The sequence below is a fragment of the Acanthochromis polyacanthus genome, chromosome 16 (assembly GCF_021347895.1).
Source record: "Acanthochromis polyacanthus isolate Apoly-LR-REF ecotype Palm Island chromosome 16, KAUST_Apoly_ChrSc, whole genome shotgun sequence".
In the NCBI taxonomy this organism is placed as follows: Eukaryota; Metazoa; Chordata; class Actinopteri; family Pomacentridae; genus Acanthochromis; species Acanthochromis polyacanthus.
The window spans coordinates 37366675-37383800 of NC_067128.1; the positions used below are offsets into that span (position 1 = coordinate 37366675).

The 17126-nt window shown below is 42.8% G+C and overlaps 2 protein-coding genes across 27 annotated transcripts in view; both read left to right on the forward strand.

The window, feature by feature from the left end:
* Window positions 1-17126, forward strand: part of LOC110945586 (gastrula zinc finger protein XlCGF57.1-like) — a 156012-nt gene that overhangs the window by 40538 nt on the left and 98348 nt on the right. For 2 of the 26 annotated variants that reach the window (XM_051936903.1, XM_051936901.1), the window contains exon 2: window positions 1665-3284. The exons of 19 other annotated variants lie outside the window; for them this stretch is intronic. In XM_051936903.1, the coding sequence (XP_051792863.1) occupies window positions 1665-3284 (1620 nt within the window). Of the gene's footprint in view, window positions 1-1664; window positions 3285-13576; window positions 13697-17126 lie in introns of those variants that run through there. 5 more of the 26 variants (XM_051936874.1, XM_051936883.1, XM_051936904.1 and 2 more) reach the window with 4 other exon arrangements.
* slc2a12 (solute carrier family 2 member 12) overlaps window positions 1-17126 on the forward strand; it is a 163733-nt gene that overhangs the window by 16982 nt on the left and 129625 nt on the right. The gene's annotated exons all lie outside the window — the stretch shown is intronic.

The following is a 17126-nucleotide window of genomic DNA, read 5'->3' on the forward strand; positions in this document are numbered from 1 at the left end:
GTTCTTTGATGGCACTTGGTATCTGCGGTCAAATTCTTTCAGCGTATCCAAAAAACCTTCTTTGCACACGACAGAGTGTGCATTTCACGATGCAACGTGTAATGGCCGCAGTTAAACCTTGGTGGCGCTTGGAAGTTTTTTCATATGGTGTAACAGAAGAAAAACTTTCACCAATTGTTGTCTGTGTGCTTGCCTTTCATTTGTCTGCCTTCATGGGAGTCGCTCGTGGTGTTTAAGATTGTAAGAAAACGGCATACAGTTCTTTGTGGTTGTGTTCGAGGTGACTGTGCAGATTTGTAGTGTTTCCTCGCGATGTAGCCTCAAGTTTTTGGCATGACTCGCAAAGTTCTTGCGTCTGTGACTCATTCTGTCTCCTAAAACTGTAGTACTCCCAAATTTTGGAGGCGCGCTGTTTTTTAGGCACAAGTTGTTGGTTACAGTCGTCTTTCTCATGTCCTGCCATGTTGTGTTGTGGCGCTGGTAGCAAAAGTGCTATTCGGGGTAGGGGTAGGGGTAGGGTGGTTTAAGGTCACGCTCAATTGGTCACAAGTAAACATCTATGCATGCAAAAAGCATGATTTATACATCTAAATAATCATAAAATTATCACGCAACTTTGCGATATGGATATCACACTTACCATTATTGCAAAAACAATATTTTTTTGATATATTGTGCAGCCCTAATGGTGTCTGTTAGTTGATGTTTGTGGAGTTTTAAAAACGTGATCGTTGTGTTGATTGATCCTGGAAGCAAGAACCAGAGTTTCCTGTTCAGAGGTGCTGGAAGTGTTTATCTGAACTACTCCACACTGACAGCAACTGCATTGTGTTGTCAAACAGTTTAACAATAACACTCTGACAGAGGACTCAGTCATTCCATCGTTTCAGTCCAGAGACATAATTCCATGTATAGAGATCATTCATGATCTAAAGAAAGCGCATGTGCAGAGTAGGGCTGGACCGGAATATCCCGAATATCTGAATATTCGTTCGCTATGGCACTATCCGGATATTAATTTTGGTATCCGAATATTCGCCCCCCCCCCCCCACACCCACCCACCCACCCCCCCACCCACCCCATATAGACATATAGACATATAGACTTGCATGCTGTTATGTCTATAACATATACACATATGTCTATGTGATCAACCCCTCCTCCCCTCAGACGAAAATATTTGGAACTCGTCTCTTCCCTTCGCCTTCGGCCCACTTCGGCTCATCCCGCATTGTTCTTCGGCTCATTTCGGCTCCTCCATTCAAGTTTGTTACCACCACCTGAATGGCCGGGTGGCTGCCGACTCTGACGTCACGCTTCACTTCGTTGCATAAACACAAGACGATGCTGAAGACCTCTGCTGTTTGGGAATTCTGCTTTAGTTTAACTGAAGACAAACCAAAGGCAAAATGTGTGATCCTGTATCCACTGTGGAATAACGTGTTCATAGAAATGTCCGGTCATTTGGAGATGCTTGTATCATTCCTGCTGCTGTGTCATGGCTCCTAGATTTCTATTATAAACCATCATATTCTTTTTGCATCCAACATTCGACCCTTGAGCTGATTTTGTTGGAGACAGCCAGTCCTGGACAAAGTGACCGATGTGTGTTCTCTCATCATCACAGTAGTAACCATTGTCTTTTGTCTCTTTGTCCCTCCAGAGCTCCCACAGTCGTATGTCTGTGAGAATGAGAAGACTGTTGTTGACCATCAGCCCCATGACCAGGAGAGATACTCCATGGTGGACCATGAGGACCCAGAGCCTCTACGGATTAAAGATCAGCAGGAGGAACTCTGCACCAGTCTGGACCAATCAAACCCAGAGTTTTCTCAAATTAAAATGGAACAGGAAGAATTGTGCACCAGTCTGGACCAATCAAACCCAGAGTTTTCTCAAATTAAAATGGAACAGGAAGAATTGTGCACCAGTCTGGACCAATTAAACCCAGGGTTAACACAAATTGAAGTGAAACAGGATGAACTCTGCTCCAGCCAGGAGGAAGAGTTAATTGCATTGAAACAGGAGACTGATACCTTTGAGGTGACTCCTGCTGATGAGGAAAGTGACCACAGTGAACCAAAACCAAACAGTGATCAGCTCCTGTTTCACATCTCTTGTGTAGCTGAGAGCCCAGATCAGGAAGGATGCAAGGATGTAGACTCAGGCTCAACTATATGTATCGAGCAGAAACCAAGACATCAGAGTAACAGCAGTCACAGTAATGATGTAGACAATGCTCCATTGTCAGCAAGACAGTGTGACAATGACAAGGCAAGAAAACCTGCAACATGCAAGGTCTGTGGAAAATCTTTTAGGTATAAATCAGTTTTAATAATACATCGCAGAACCCACACAGGTGAGAAGCCGTATTCTTGTGGAACCTGTGGGAAAGGCTTCAGTCAACGAGCCCATTTGACTAAACACATGAGATGTCACACAAGTGAGAAGCCGTATTCTTGTGGAACCTGTGAAAAATGCTTCAGTCGTCGGACCTATTTGACTGCCCACATGAGATGTCACACAGGTGAGAAGCCATATTCTTGTGGAACCTGTGGAAAAAGCTTTAGTCAACGGCGCTATTTGACTATCCACATGAGATGTCACACAGGTGAGAAGCCGTATTCTTGTGGAACCTGTGAAAAAAGCTTCAGTCGTCGAGCCCATTTGACTGCCCACATGAGACGTCACACAGGTGAGAAGCCGTATTCTTGTGGAACCTGTGGAAAAAGCTTCAGTCGTCGGACCGATTTGACTGTCCACATGAGATGTCACACAGGTGAGAAGCCGTATTCTTGTGGAACCTGTGGACAAAGCTTCAGTCTTCGGGCCCATTTGACTGCCCACATGAGACGTCACACAGGTGAGAAGCCATATTCTTGTGAAACCTGTGGAAAAAGCTTCAGTCGTCGGACCTATTTGACTGCCCACATGAGACGTCACACAGGTGAGAAGCCATATTCTTGTGAAACCTGTGGAAAAAGCTTTAGTCAACGGACCATTTTGACTGCCCACATGAGACGTCACACAGGTGAGAAGCCGTATTCTTGTGGAACCTGTGGAAAAAGCTTCAGTCATCGGACTTCTTTGACTATCCACATGAGACATCACACAGGTGAGAAGCCGTATTCTTGTGGAACCTGTGGAAAAAGCTTCAGTCAATGGACCATTTTGACTGACCACATGAGATGTCACACAGGTGAGAAGCCATATTCTTGTGGAACCTGTGGAAAAAGCTTTAGTCTAAGGACCTATTTGACTGCCCACATGAGATGTCACACAGGTGAGAAGCCATATTTTTGTGGAACCTGTGGAAAAAGCTTCAGTCAACGGGCCCATTTGACTGGTCATATGAGATGTCACACAGGTGAGAAGCCGTATTCTTGTGGAACCTGTGGAAAATGCTTCAACCGTAGTTCTCGATTGAAAGCCCACATGAGAATCCACACAGCTGAGAAGCCGTGATCCTGAAACATCTGTTGGAAACATAATGTCAGAACTAAGCTTGAAACAACATGGAATTGGTAGAGGTTAGAAGTAGATGTTTTAGATTTAAAGCACCTTTAGTCTGTGCTTCAACAACAATTGTGAGGAAGTATGTCAGCAATCCTTGATGATCAGACCAGATGGAGTCTGGACTGTGGTGGTGGTGGAGCAGGCAGAAGAACCAAACTGAATGTCTGGATGGATATGGTATTGGTACAGACTGCTACATTTCTGCTATCATGACATCCTTCATCAGCAGAGCAGTGATTGGAGATATTGTGAAGCTGTTTGGAACATTTTCACATCCTGCTGAGAGAACATGGCTGTTCAGGTGTGAACGTACTGCTGGAATCCACTCAGCTTGAGCTCTGCCATCTTTCAAGGAAAAGAAGGCAATGAGATACAGAGACATTGTGACAGTAGGACACAACAGAGTGTCACTGCAGCAGAGGAGATCTGGATGTGAAATAAAGTTGTAATAAAACGTCTACAGCTCCATGACTGCTTCATGAAATGTTTTGAATGTTTTCAAACAGATGAACGTTTACAAGTTGTTTCATAATGAATGTTACATTGAAGATCCCCAGCAAGAATATCTCTGAGTCAGATATCAAAGACATAACCAATTTAATTCAATTCAATTTTATTTATATAACGCCAATTACAGTGAAATTATCTCAAGATGCTTTACAGAACCTATAAGAACCCCCAGAGCAGCCCAAAGGCAAGAAAAACACCCTTTTAACAAGGAAAAAAACCTTGAGCAGAACCCGGCTCTTTATGTGGGGGAACCATCTGCTGCTGGTCGGGCGGGTTGATGGGCACAGAAGATGGGTAGAGAGGGGTAGAGAGGGGGAGGGGAACAGGGAACATAAAACATACAATTTGATACATGCATGATAAGACAGACGATACAAAGTAGACGCTAACATTGAAAATGATTAATAGTTTACTGTTCTGGTGTACAGCTCTGGCATTAAATCTACTACATATATAGCTGGTAGTAAAATTCAAACAGTATGTAGAAGAGCATATCAAGTAAAGTGAGGGTGATGCAGAGTAGACTGGTGGAAATGAGCAGCTGGAAGCAGTGGGCTGGAGGAAGGTCAGCAGCAGCATCCCACAGTGGACATGATGGAGACTAGACCAGCTGGTGGAACATCAACCACAGATCTGAAGCATCCAGCTCTGGGACCAGGGACACTCGGAGAAATAGCACAGGGACAAACAGAGTTAGTGGAATGCAATAACGGTATATATATTAAATCTAAAGGTAGACAGAGAAGGGCTCAGTGCATCCAGAGAGGTCCCCCAGCAGCCTATAGGCCTATAGCAGCAGAACTAGTGGCAGAACTAAGGGACGTCCAAGAGGAAGACTCCAGCTGACCCCCTCAGGGTCACCCAGTCAGCCCTAAATATAAGATCTGTCAGAAAGGAAGGTTTTAAGCCTGATCTTTAAAATAGAGACGGTGTCTGCCTCCCGACACCAACATTATGTTTTGAAGCAACAGACAAGTGGTTTACGAGTAGTAGCTGATACACTCCTGCAAATGTCAAAATCAGAAATGTTAAAAAAGGTGAAGCTGTGCTGCAGCTTCTGCTGGTTAGATAAAGGTCTTATACTATTTATTTCTTCTATTGTCACCACATAGGTCATCTGTGTGATTTGTTAGTAGGATCTCATTGTGTCGTCATACAGCACATTGAACCCTTGTGTTGTCTTAACGTCCTGAACACTCCTGTCCTCAGGGTCAAAAATGACCTGCCTCCACTGAGCCTCTAAAAAAGAGCAACTTAATGGAATTTTTAACCAAAATCTGTTTTACATGAAGAAACAACCTGTCATGCATTACACACTTTGTGAATGCCTCTGTTTTTGCTTCCTCAGAGGGTAGAAAGACTATTTAATGAGTGGACTCCATTCGTTTTTATACTATTGTTCATGCTGTAACTGCTTTCTTTAAGTAGAGGTTTGTTATCACTATTATTGCTCCCTGGCCCCTTGCCTCTTCTGGGGACCCTCTTATTGTGCACTTCACATTTTTTCACACCTCACTGTAAATGGCAACCTTTAGGCACATATAGGGACACAACAGTAAGGGCCTCGAGGGCAGGTGGGGGCGGGAGCGATGGGCACTGCAGTGGGGCAGGTGGCAAGGCTATACGGCCCTGTCTCCCCCTCATCACCCTTTTTTCTGCCTCCCCTGCTCTCCAGTCTTTTTTAATGAACCACACACACTCACCTTGGGGGTAGGTCTGGGTAGGCTGACGCCTCGCCCATCCTCCCCACTTTTAATGCACCACATGACACTCAGGGTTACACCATCACTGTAATGAGGTGTTTCACTGGTATGGGCTTGCTGGTGGGATCCGGCCCCCTTAGAGCTATGGGGCGGCAGGGTGTACCATCATCCGTGTTGCTGTGGCTGGGGGTCCCCGGGGCCGGGGGCCTGTGGGGGTTCTCCTGCGTGGCATCACTGGAACCCCACTTGATTGATTTCACTCATGTCTCTCAGGCCACACTCAGTCCGTCCAACTCAAGTCCTTCTGTTCTCAGCCCTCCTCCGTCTCCTCAGGTGTGCTCTGTCCTGGTGTGGTGAGCGTGGAGGAGGGCTTCAAGAGAAGAATTTGGGTGCTACAACTACCAACTGTAGACACCAGCCGGACAACGCCGCCCCAGGACTTTCACCCAGGGAACTATAACCAACACTAACGAGAAGGCAACTCAGGTTCGTTCTACTAATGAAGCAGGAGACGCGATTCCAATGAAGGCAACAATATAAATTTTTATTTAACAATATCAAAAATACTCTGTTAAAAAAACTGTTTAAAAGCAACCATTCACACCAAGCTGCTAAATGATGATTTCTACAGGGTGACCCAAAAGTTAGGAAACAAATGAAAAGTCTATCATCCAACTAATGTTATTTCAATAAATCAGTACCACAGATATATTCAGAAGAGTATCAGATTACTGTAAAACAAACATATTTCAACATGTTCATGTTTGTTTCTTACACAAAGACGTGAACGTTTCCACCAGCTGGTTATCAGAGCTGGGGGCTCTATGGCAGGGGTTTGAGCCGACGGGCATCACAATGGAGCCCAGGAGAAATCACCCCCATTCACACGTGAACATACACACACACACACGCACACACCTTACTGAAAAATCAAAACAAAACCAGGGGATGAGCAGCACGTCACACAGGAAGGGGTTCCCACCACCCGGCGACACCAGTTCCCACCACTGAAAAGAAAGAAAGAAATTATACCCTGTAGTCACACATGCACACAAACATTTAAAATAAGCAGCAGGTAGGACATTTATCAGCAGCCACAGAGACAAGCTGAGGCAGCCCAACACAAATAACAGCCTGAAAGAGGACAAAGCTGACCAACGGCGTCGGCAACGCAGACCCACATCGACCAAACAAACCCAGTAAGGCAAAGCAGCAGGGTTTCCTGCGTCTGATCCAGCGTAGCTAGCACAGCTCCAGACAAACACCGGCCACACCGGTCATTGTATCCGTCCATAAGGAGAGAACAGGGAACGACCCGCAGCCAAAGTAACAGCCTAAAACCACAAGCTGTTATATGCATGCAACATAACCACAGTACACGACAACAAGCAAAAGGGACCTACCAGAAATGGGCCATGAGCGGCTCACAGGTCAGACTGGACTCACATAAAATGCAGCCTGCGTGCGGCTCACTTCTGATGCACCACGGTGACTCTATGACAGTAAATGGCTACTATCACCACAACACACCAAAACAGCCTTAAACAAAGTTCAAACCATGCAGCAACTGCTACCGTACCTGTCGGCAAAATGTAAACAAGAAGTGAGGCCAACGGGGAGTGGGGGCGTGCCCCTGACATCAAAGCAAGAGAACGGTGAGTAACCATTGCCCAGCTTTATAGTGTGTCCTCTGACATTGTAACGGGTTAGACTGGGGTGCCAGCCAGAGACACGTCTGACAATTCAAAAAAGAAAACCTTGTTTATACCCGCACAAATCAAGTACATCATGAAAAGCAAAAACAAGATATTATCATGCACATATCAACCAGAGAGGGAGAAAAAAAAACAAAGCAAAGTAGATTCTTTCAAATTATATTCAATGCAATATGCAAGTCATAACCAATCATAAAATAACAAACCCAGCTGTGTGTGCACTCAGGTAAACTCAGTTCAGTTCGAGAGTTCAGTTCAGTTTAAACGCAAAGTCCATTTCGGGTTTTCAACATAAATTTCCCACACAGTTCAGTCCAGTATAAACCAAATGAAAACCAACTTGAAATTGTGAATCCAGTCCGGGTTTTACCGCGGACCTACTCTTTTGCCCGAACCCGGAAATAATACCTCAGCGTCTTTTCGCCGTTCAGAAACACTCATTCATAAATCTACACACTCAAGAATTACTCACGGAACCATAGACGGTTAATGTCAGTCAGACAGTCAACCAGTGGACACTCCATCCCACTGTCGGTCCCAACAGCGACGAGGCGCTCCTCCTGATATTCCTCACAGACACAATGCCCCGGGTAAAATCCGTCTTCGACTGATGCCCACTTTGAACGACACACAGACCTCCAGAACAGAGCATGAGACGCGGACTCACACGACGCTACAACGCACACGTATGCCGATCTCTTCCTCATTCACTGTTTCCCTCTCTATGGACTCTCTGGACATGCTCTCTTATCCTATTTCCTGGATCAGACTGAACGGCGCGGGGCATTGGTGAGTGGGAGTGGTGCTGCAAGGCCTGTGGGTGTGGAAACTGACTCATGATGACTGTGCACAGGATGGTGGGGCTGTGTGATGAGTGTGAGGGGCGCTACAACATGATAGCTTAATGCAAGTCACAGGAGCAAAACACCAGCCAACCCAAAGCTAGGATGCAGCACTCATTCATCCTGCTACACTGGGGCACCTTCTTTTCATCATCTACCTCTTTCCCCTTCTCCTCTTCTTTAAATAGAACATTCATTTTCATTCTTACGTAGATGACACCCAGCTCTACTTATCCAATAAATCCAACTCTACACTCCCTCCTTCCTCCCTCACCAACTGCTTGTCTGACATAAAATCCTGCTTCACTTCAAACCTCCTAAAACTAAACAGTGACAAAACAGAGATTCTTCTCATTGGAACAAAATCTACACTATCCAAAACTGACAGTTTCTCCCTCACTATTGTCAGTGCCTCAGTTTCTCCCTCCCTTCAGGTATGGAGTTATATTTGTGCCACAATCCTGAGCGCACACTGTGAAATTTTGAGCACAGAAAAAATTTTCAGCAAAGAAAAACTTAATCTGAGCAAACAAAAATCTATTCTGCGCTCAAAAATTATATTTTTCTATTTGCAACTATCAACATACACACACAATCTTAGTCGGTTTTTCACTCTGCTCTCCTGCGGATCTCCGCTCTTCGTCCTCGCTACGTCTCTCTCGCTCTCGCTCAACATCTACTCTCTGCATGCGCTCAACTCTGCCTTCACGCTCGCTTGACTCCGCACGGCGCTACAAATGTGCCACAAAACCAGCCAATCACAGACTTCTGATTCTATCCAATTGGGTCCCTGTTTCGGCCGCCTCTCGGCAGCGCTGTTAGAAATGATCTGTCATGTAAGCTTGCATGAAAGTCTGTGTGTCTGTTTCATTGATTTGTATATTTCTATTCGCTTGCTAACTGACGCTAGATTTGTTGGCTGCTAGCTCAATCAGTAGCTCTGATCGCAACATTTAGTTCACAAACTTGACAAACATACAAACTGATGGAACAGATACGCTATCTAAGAATAATGCTTTTGTTTTTACGTGTAATATTCAACTGTGGCAATTTTATGACATACAGATATATTAAAGCAACTGTACTACGGTTATAGTGTGCTCCGTCTTTCTCATTGTCTCTTCATCTCATGGGAATAGGTGTGCTTCTACCTCCATTCTTTAAAACATAAAAAGAACTGCAGATGCATGACTAAAGTGAGGATTAATATTCAAGCTTTAACAAAGTCAGAAAGCTAAAACTGCAAAGGGCATATTTCTATACAAAAACTGCCATGCCACATAGCCTGTTGGCTGAGTCATGTACTCTATACTGTGACACTATATGGCTGTCTGCTAGTTTAACTACTAGTCCATCCCCTTGGCTAATTTGAGCACTGTCTACTCCTACCAGGACATGTTGAAACATCTGTTGATGGAGAGACTTCTGACCAAACTGGAATCTGCTATGAACCAGCAACCACTAAATTTGGACTATCTGGAGTTCCTGACACGCCATGAGCTTATTTTGTTTGAATCATTCTCTGAGCAAAGAGGCGGTGTAAGAGAAATTACAGAAGCACTTCAGAATCTCCATTATCTGGTCTGGTGTGACATTAATGACAGTTCTATGCCCATTGTGAACATGAAACAGAAGTTGGTCCTCATTCTGGCCACCCAAAGATCATAATTGAAAGACAACACCTGAAGAATTTGTTGGACACACATCTGCCAGTCGCCTGCATTGCTAAATTCCTTGGTGTTTCAAGAAGGACAGTTTACAGAAGGATGCAAGAATTTGACTTGTCTGTGAGAGGAACATACAGCACAATGACTGACCAAGAGCTTGACATCATCATATCACCTATTAAAAGTCAGATGCCAAATGCTGGATATCTGTTGGTCCAAGGACATTTGGTTTCAATGGGTCTGCCTGTTCAGTGGTGGAGAATGATGGCTTCAATGCATCGAGTTGATGCTGCTGGGATCTTCTCACGGCTCACTAAAATAGGATGTGTTGTTCGACAAAGTTACTCTGTGCAAGGCCCTCTGTTCCTTGTCCACATTGATACAAATCATAAACTCATAAGGTAAATAAGCTTGCTCAGACTATTTCATTTAAAGAGGAATGTCATTAAAAATACTTCAGTGAAGTTTATCTTGTTTGTTACTTGGGAATACATTATGGAGCCCCTAATTTAAACATGTCCCCCAAACATTTTTTAATAGAATATTTGCGTTCAAGGGCTGCACAACGGCGTAGTGGTTGTCACTTTGGCCTTGCAGCAAGAAGATCCCCGGTTCAAATCCCGGCCTGGGATCTTTCTGCATGGAGTCTGCATGTTCTCCCTGTGCATGCGTGGGTTTTCTCCGGGTACTCCGGCTTCCTCCCACAGTCCAAAAATATGCTGAGGTTAATTGGTTACTCTAAATTGTCCGTAGGTGTGAATGTGAGTGTGATTGTGTGTCTGTATATGTAGCCCTGTGACAGACTGGTGACCTGTCCAGGGTGTCCCCTGCCTTCACCCGAGTCAGCTGCGATAGACTCCAGCACCCCCCATGACCCTAGTGAGGATAAAACGGTGTATAGAGGATGGATGGATATTCGCGTTCAAAAAAGGTTGTTGCAATTTAAAACAGTCTGCAATTAGCTGACACTGAAAATAGTACTCCCCATCTTGAACAGGTACAACACTGTGGTCTTTGGTGGAGTGGATGGCTACTCAAGGAAGGTCATTTTTTACTCTTGAATTTATATGACTGTATGTATGAAGTTTTGCAGCTATAAATCAGAGTAATTTGATCATTATGTATATCAGAAACTTGGACATGGCTGACTTAGCTTTATGAACGGGCCATTTAAAACTGTAGGTACTTTTATCATAATCTTCAACCAAAGGGTACAGATCATTGGTGATGGCTTTGGAATAATAAATACAGCCAAGTACACAGAGATCAGTATGCCAGCCTTTCAACTTGGTTTTGAGTATTTGTTTTAGTAAGTAGCTTTCAGTATGAAATTAATGATAATTTTAACATAATCAAGCATTTAATATCTCATCTGGATACATTTTTACATACAAGCAATCTGAAGAGCAACATTGTCTTTTTGTAAGTGCCCTGTATATGATCACTGAGATGAGTGAAGCAGAGCTGGTCACACTTTCACCATTTCTACCATTTCTAGCAGAAAGCACACAAAAACATTAATAAAAAAGTTATTTAAAGATGTAGTATAGCTCAGATAGTAACTGTTGGCAGAACTACAGCCCCATTCACTTTGCAGAAGGTAAAATGACTATAAAGTTGTGTATTTGAGATCAACTTTTGTTTTTTTTGCTTTATTACATTTTTAAATATTATTTAAACGTGCAATTGGTTCAAAGAAAAAAATTGCTGCATTGGTTTTTGTTTGTAGGGTATAACACATTGATGTTTTTTTTTAAATAAAATAACACAACAAATGAGATACCAAATGCTACAAAGAACAATGTTATAATAAGCTGTTAGCTAAGCACAGATCTGTACATTATCCGTGTGGTTTTACTGCAGGTCTTGTACTTGGATGTTGCAACAAATAACAGAGCACAAACTGCATTCTCATTCTTCATCACATCGGTCCAGCTTCATGGCTTACCGTCAAGGTATTCTGACTTGATTAAATTATCTAGTTATATGAAGTTTGATTGAATCTGTATAAGTTGCATTAACTATTACTGATACAACTTTATTTATTTTGGTTACAGGGTTAGGGCAGATCAGGGAGAAGAGAACCTGGATATTGCACATTTCATGTGGGGTGGGGGAGGGGTGTTGTGTTCAGGTGGAGTCACTCTTTACCGTGACAAGTTGTGTTTGACATGTGTTCAGCCAATGTGAGCAACGATAACAAAAATAAAACAACAACCGTATGTGACCACCACACCAGAGTAAACCTGTGGTTTTTGTGTGTGTGTTTGTTTTTTCTTTCCGTGCATGTGTGCGTGTGTCAAAAAAAAAGAGAGAGCAACAGCCCGTCGGACGGCTCCGACTGACAAAACAGGACAAAAACATGAAACAAGGAAAAATATATATGGATAAAGGCGGAAGACAAATGTAACCTTCAGGTGTGCTCTCCAGTTTGTTGGCCAAATATCCCATCATGGCTGTTCTTTTACCCAGATGTTGATCCAACCATCCTGAAGAACAACAAGTCAAACAGGTCAGAATTCATGAATGACATCAAGGCCCATACTGAAGAAGAATGGGGTTCTCATACACAGATTTACTCAGGCAGATCTAACAACGCTGATAATGATGAAGTCACTGTTGGTTTATTCTTTCCAGATTTCAAGATCAAAAAAGGCTTTAGAGTTCCAGATGACAGCATTCACTGCAGAGATATCAGGGATCATTTTGGCCCTTTGATGGGTGATGGACAACAAACTGGTCAGAATTATGTAGCGATTCATCAGCCGTGTTGACATCAATAAAGAAGCAAACTCCAAATCCAGACACAATTTTCTATTAGAAATATTTCAAGCACTGTTTCAAATCCACAGAGCAGGGTGTGAGGTGGTTTTATTTGGGTTCCAGCACATGTGGTGTGGAGGGCAATGAGGAAGCAGATAGCTTGGCACAAAGAGCAACCAAGGAGGAAAGAATAGAATTTGATTTAGCACACGGAGGGTCAGATTATGACTCTGTCATTAACAAACTAGTCAAAGAAATATGGCAGAGGGTTCAGGAGACAAAAGAAGAGGGGGACTGATTTTGCTATTCAAGGTAAAATGGGAAAAGTAAGAAGGCACTTCAGTGGTGCAAGAAGAGACTCAATTGTTCTAACCTGGCTAAGACTCAGACACTGCAGTCTGAAAAGTGGACTGGCTTTGATTGGGAAGCACAGAGACAGGAACTGTGAGTGTGGTGAACTAGAAACTGTGAGAAATGTTCTTCTGAAGTGTAAGCTCGACTCATGCCAACAGAAGAAACATTAGAGACTAGGAGCAGCTGGACGAACAGTTTTTAATCTTTGCTTTCTACTTAACATGGAGGAGTGGACAAATATGAAGAAACTTCTGAACTTTCTCATGACCACAGGACTGCATAAGAAAATATGGAGGATTCTCTAAGGACTATGAGTAACATCCAGTAGGTGGCAGCAATACGCCAGTGATGCGTCTTGTCCGCCCAAATTCAATGAGGAAGAAGAAAGTAAGTCAGTGTTTCTGCCGGAACTTCACAGTGTGACACCCGGCGGGTGTAAACAAAGAAGCATGAGCAGAGTTAGCTTCACTGCTGAGAGTTGATCAGCGACAGACTAGCTGCTGCTGCTGGAGAAATATTCACAGAGTTTGAAAAAAAACCATCGTCCAGTACCAGGAGGAGATCGATCGTCAGCGCAGACTGCTGGATGTCATCTGGAAACCACACATCCCCTTACAGCCCATAGGTGTGTATGAAGAATTCCACTTATAGCATGTGTAGTAGTTGTGTACTCTCTCTTGCATTGTGTAGATAATCAGACTGGGAGCATCCTCCCTATTGGCATCAAATCCGCCGCTTATTTGCAGGAGCTGGTAAAACTCACTGATATTACTCTCACAGTCGCGCACGTGGTAACCTCCAGATAATGCTAAAAACACAAAACAATTTATTCAGCACGGAGGTTAAACTTAATTAGCATTTTGCTAGCGGAGCTTAAACTGGTCATCTTACCACGGCAACCGGACACAGCAGACTGAGAACGCAATGTGGGGGAAGTGAACACACCATAGATATGAAGCAATGTGGGGGAAGTGAACCCACCATAGACATGAAACAATGTGGGGGAAGTGAACACACCATAGATATGAAACAATGTGGGGGAAGTGAACACACCATAGATATGAAACGATGTGGGGGAAGTGAACACACCATAGATATGAAGCTACACCCGGCTGATCGACGTGCTTACGTGGCGGCCATCTTGGACCGCGGTCACGTCAGCCGTCTTTCGTTTTCACGTGGTCAAGCCAGCCGCTCCAAGATCTTATGTGTGCTCCTCGTACAGACTTTGTGGTAAACACACAGAAACAATTGGAAAACTCAGGGTAACTTACAACAGCGCCTGGAACCTTCCGGTTTTCAAAATAAAAAGGGTGAGTAAAAGAGGTGTGTGTCATAGAGCAGACTTAGATATACCATCCTGTGTTGAATTTGAGCCAATAGGTCACATGACCTGGGAGCTATTCAGCTAAAATTTCAAAATTTACAGTTAAATATGAATATAAAATATACAAATTATCCAAAAGGAATAAAATGTGGTGTGTCTTGATCAGTATGGAGTCACAGGAGTGCCAAATCAAAATATACATAAATAAATAAATGTGGAAATATAAAGAGAAATAAATGAATAAATAAATAAATGTGGAAATATAGAGAAATAAATAAATAAATGTGGAAATATAAAGAGAAATAAATAAATAAATAAATAAATAAAAAGGAAAATTTTGTCTTTGCTTTTACTTTTTCTGTTTTTTCCCTTTTATTTATTTAATTATTTATTTCTCATTATATTTCCACATTTATTTATTTATTTCCCTTTGTATTTCCTCAGCCCACCAAGAAAAGGAAAAATGCAAATCAGTTTGCTCTGGGCGGGGATTCTGAACACAGGAGTCCTGCCTGACACCAGCTCCCAGCACGGCTGAAGTGAAGCCATGTCACCGTTGAGCTTCGGCTTATTCTGCCACTGATAAGAAAATAAACATTAATTTACCGAATTAGCAGCGTCCTTTCAGTGTCTGATGGCAGAATCAGCCGAAGTTCCACGGTGACACGGCTTCACTTCAGCCGTGATCGGAGCTGGCGTCAGGACAGAAGCCTGTGTGCGGGTACGACTCCCCACCCTGAAAAGGAAGCCCCGCCCAGAGCAAACTGATTTGCATTTTTCTATTTCATGGTGTCAGGCCATTATGAAATAACCACCAAGAAATAAAATGCAAATCAGTTTACTTTCTCTTGGTGGACTGAGCTGTCAATCAAATGGCTCTAGGTGGGGCTTCCTCGTCGTTCCTGATCACAGGCATATGAAGAGTAGATACGACACGCCCCTCTGAGCGGCGTCCCGACGGAGACGCTAAGCTAGCGGGGGCAAAGTTTCAGTGTTTTCCATTGATGTGTACGGCACGAAAACTAAAACAAGAAGAATGCCGGCTCATTGTGCGGCATACCGTTGCACACTATGTCGGACGATCAAGACAAGGAAACTTGGAATAACTTTCCACAGGTAAGAATAGTTTTGGGCTCATTTTTCATTATTAAATCTTGTTGAGGGTAATTGTCTATGGGGCTTGTCAGCTATATCATTTGTAATGATGACAGGAATGCTGAGAGAGGTTTTGAGTGTATCAAAGAAAAATATGAATCCTTACTGAATAAAAACACTTTTTATGTCTTTATGATATAGCTGAGAAATCAAGGCCTGCAACACAAGTCTGAAAACTACGCACAAGTCACATTGTGTAAAAATCAGCGTATCCGACAGTCCCTTCATCGTGAGAAAAGGCTCATAGTTCAATCTCTGCTCTATCTCTGTTTACAAAAAGTAATTATCTTTTAACCGTGACCTACCTTCAAGAACCTCTGTTCTCAGTCCTCTTCTGTTGTCCGCCCATACAACCTTTAGCCGCTTGACGAATTTCTCATCACTTGATTGGAAAATATCCACAGTGACTGCTACCCACTTCTCTGCTGTGGCACTGTCTGATAATTTATTTTGGATTAATTTATTAAAAACAGCTTCACGACCTCCAGCTAACTGCCACAGGTCTTTGCTCTTCTTTTTTCTGCCTTTTTCAAACTCTGACTCTGAACGGTGTTCTGGATATTGAGCAGCACATGTGTTATGGACGCAGTTGATTGGATTTTTATTTAGTTGATAATTAAAGGTTAACTTACGTGACGTTATGTTACATTATGTTATGATACTTTACGGCACTCAAATATAGGGATTTGTAGTTCATAGATTCTTTGTCACACTTAGAAACATTGAATGAACATTTGGACACAATATGTTTTATGAATTTTTCATGTATTTTATACCGTAATTATGAGCGTTACAGCTCTGTAACTCCCAGGTCATGTGATCTTTTGGCTAAATACATTTAGACCTGGTTTATTACACAGACTTTTTTATTGCTTTTAGACACTATTAATATTTTTTAGTAAGCTTTTAATTCATTTCAAAATGTAAATATTAGCATTTTAGCTCAATAGCTTCCAGGTCATGTGACCTACAAACTCCAAATGTATTCAGGATTATAGTATGACACAGACTGATCAAGACACACCACATTTTATTCCATTTGGTTACTTTGTATATTTTATATTAATATTTAACTGTAAATTTTGCAATTTTAGCTCAATAGCTCCCAGGTCATGTGACCTATTGGCTCAAATTCAACTCAGGATGGTATATCTAAGTCTGCTCTGTGACACACACCTCTTTTACTCTCCCGTTTTATTTTGAAAACTGGAAGTTTCCAGGCGCTTTTGTGAGTTATGCTGAGTTTTCCAATTGTTTCTGTGTGTTTACCATAAAGTCTGTACGAGGAGCGCACATAAGATCTTGGAGCGGCTGGCTTGACCACGTGAAAACGAAAGACGGCTGACGTGACCGCAGTCATCTTGGAGGGGGCAAAGTTCCCATTCAAAGCAATGCATGCACATTGAAAATACATCAAAATCTGCTCACTTTTCAAACAATTTTCGTGTGGTTTAGTTTATTGTCGACGTCAATACATGTGCTATTGATAGAGAATATTTGAACTGAAAAAGGCTTCCTACAAATGTAATCTGCAATTTTAGTTATCTTATTATTTAGGTCCAGAGGCCAGGGA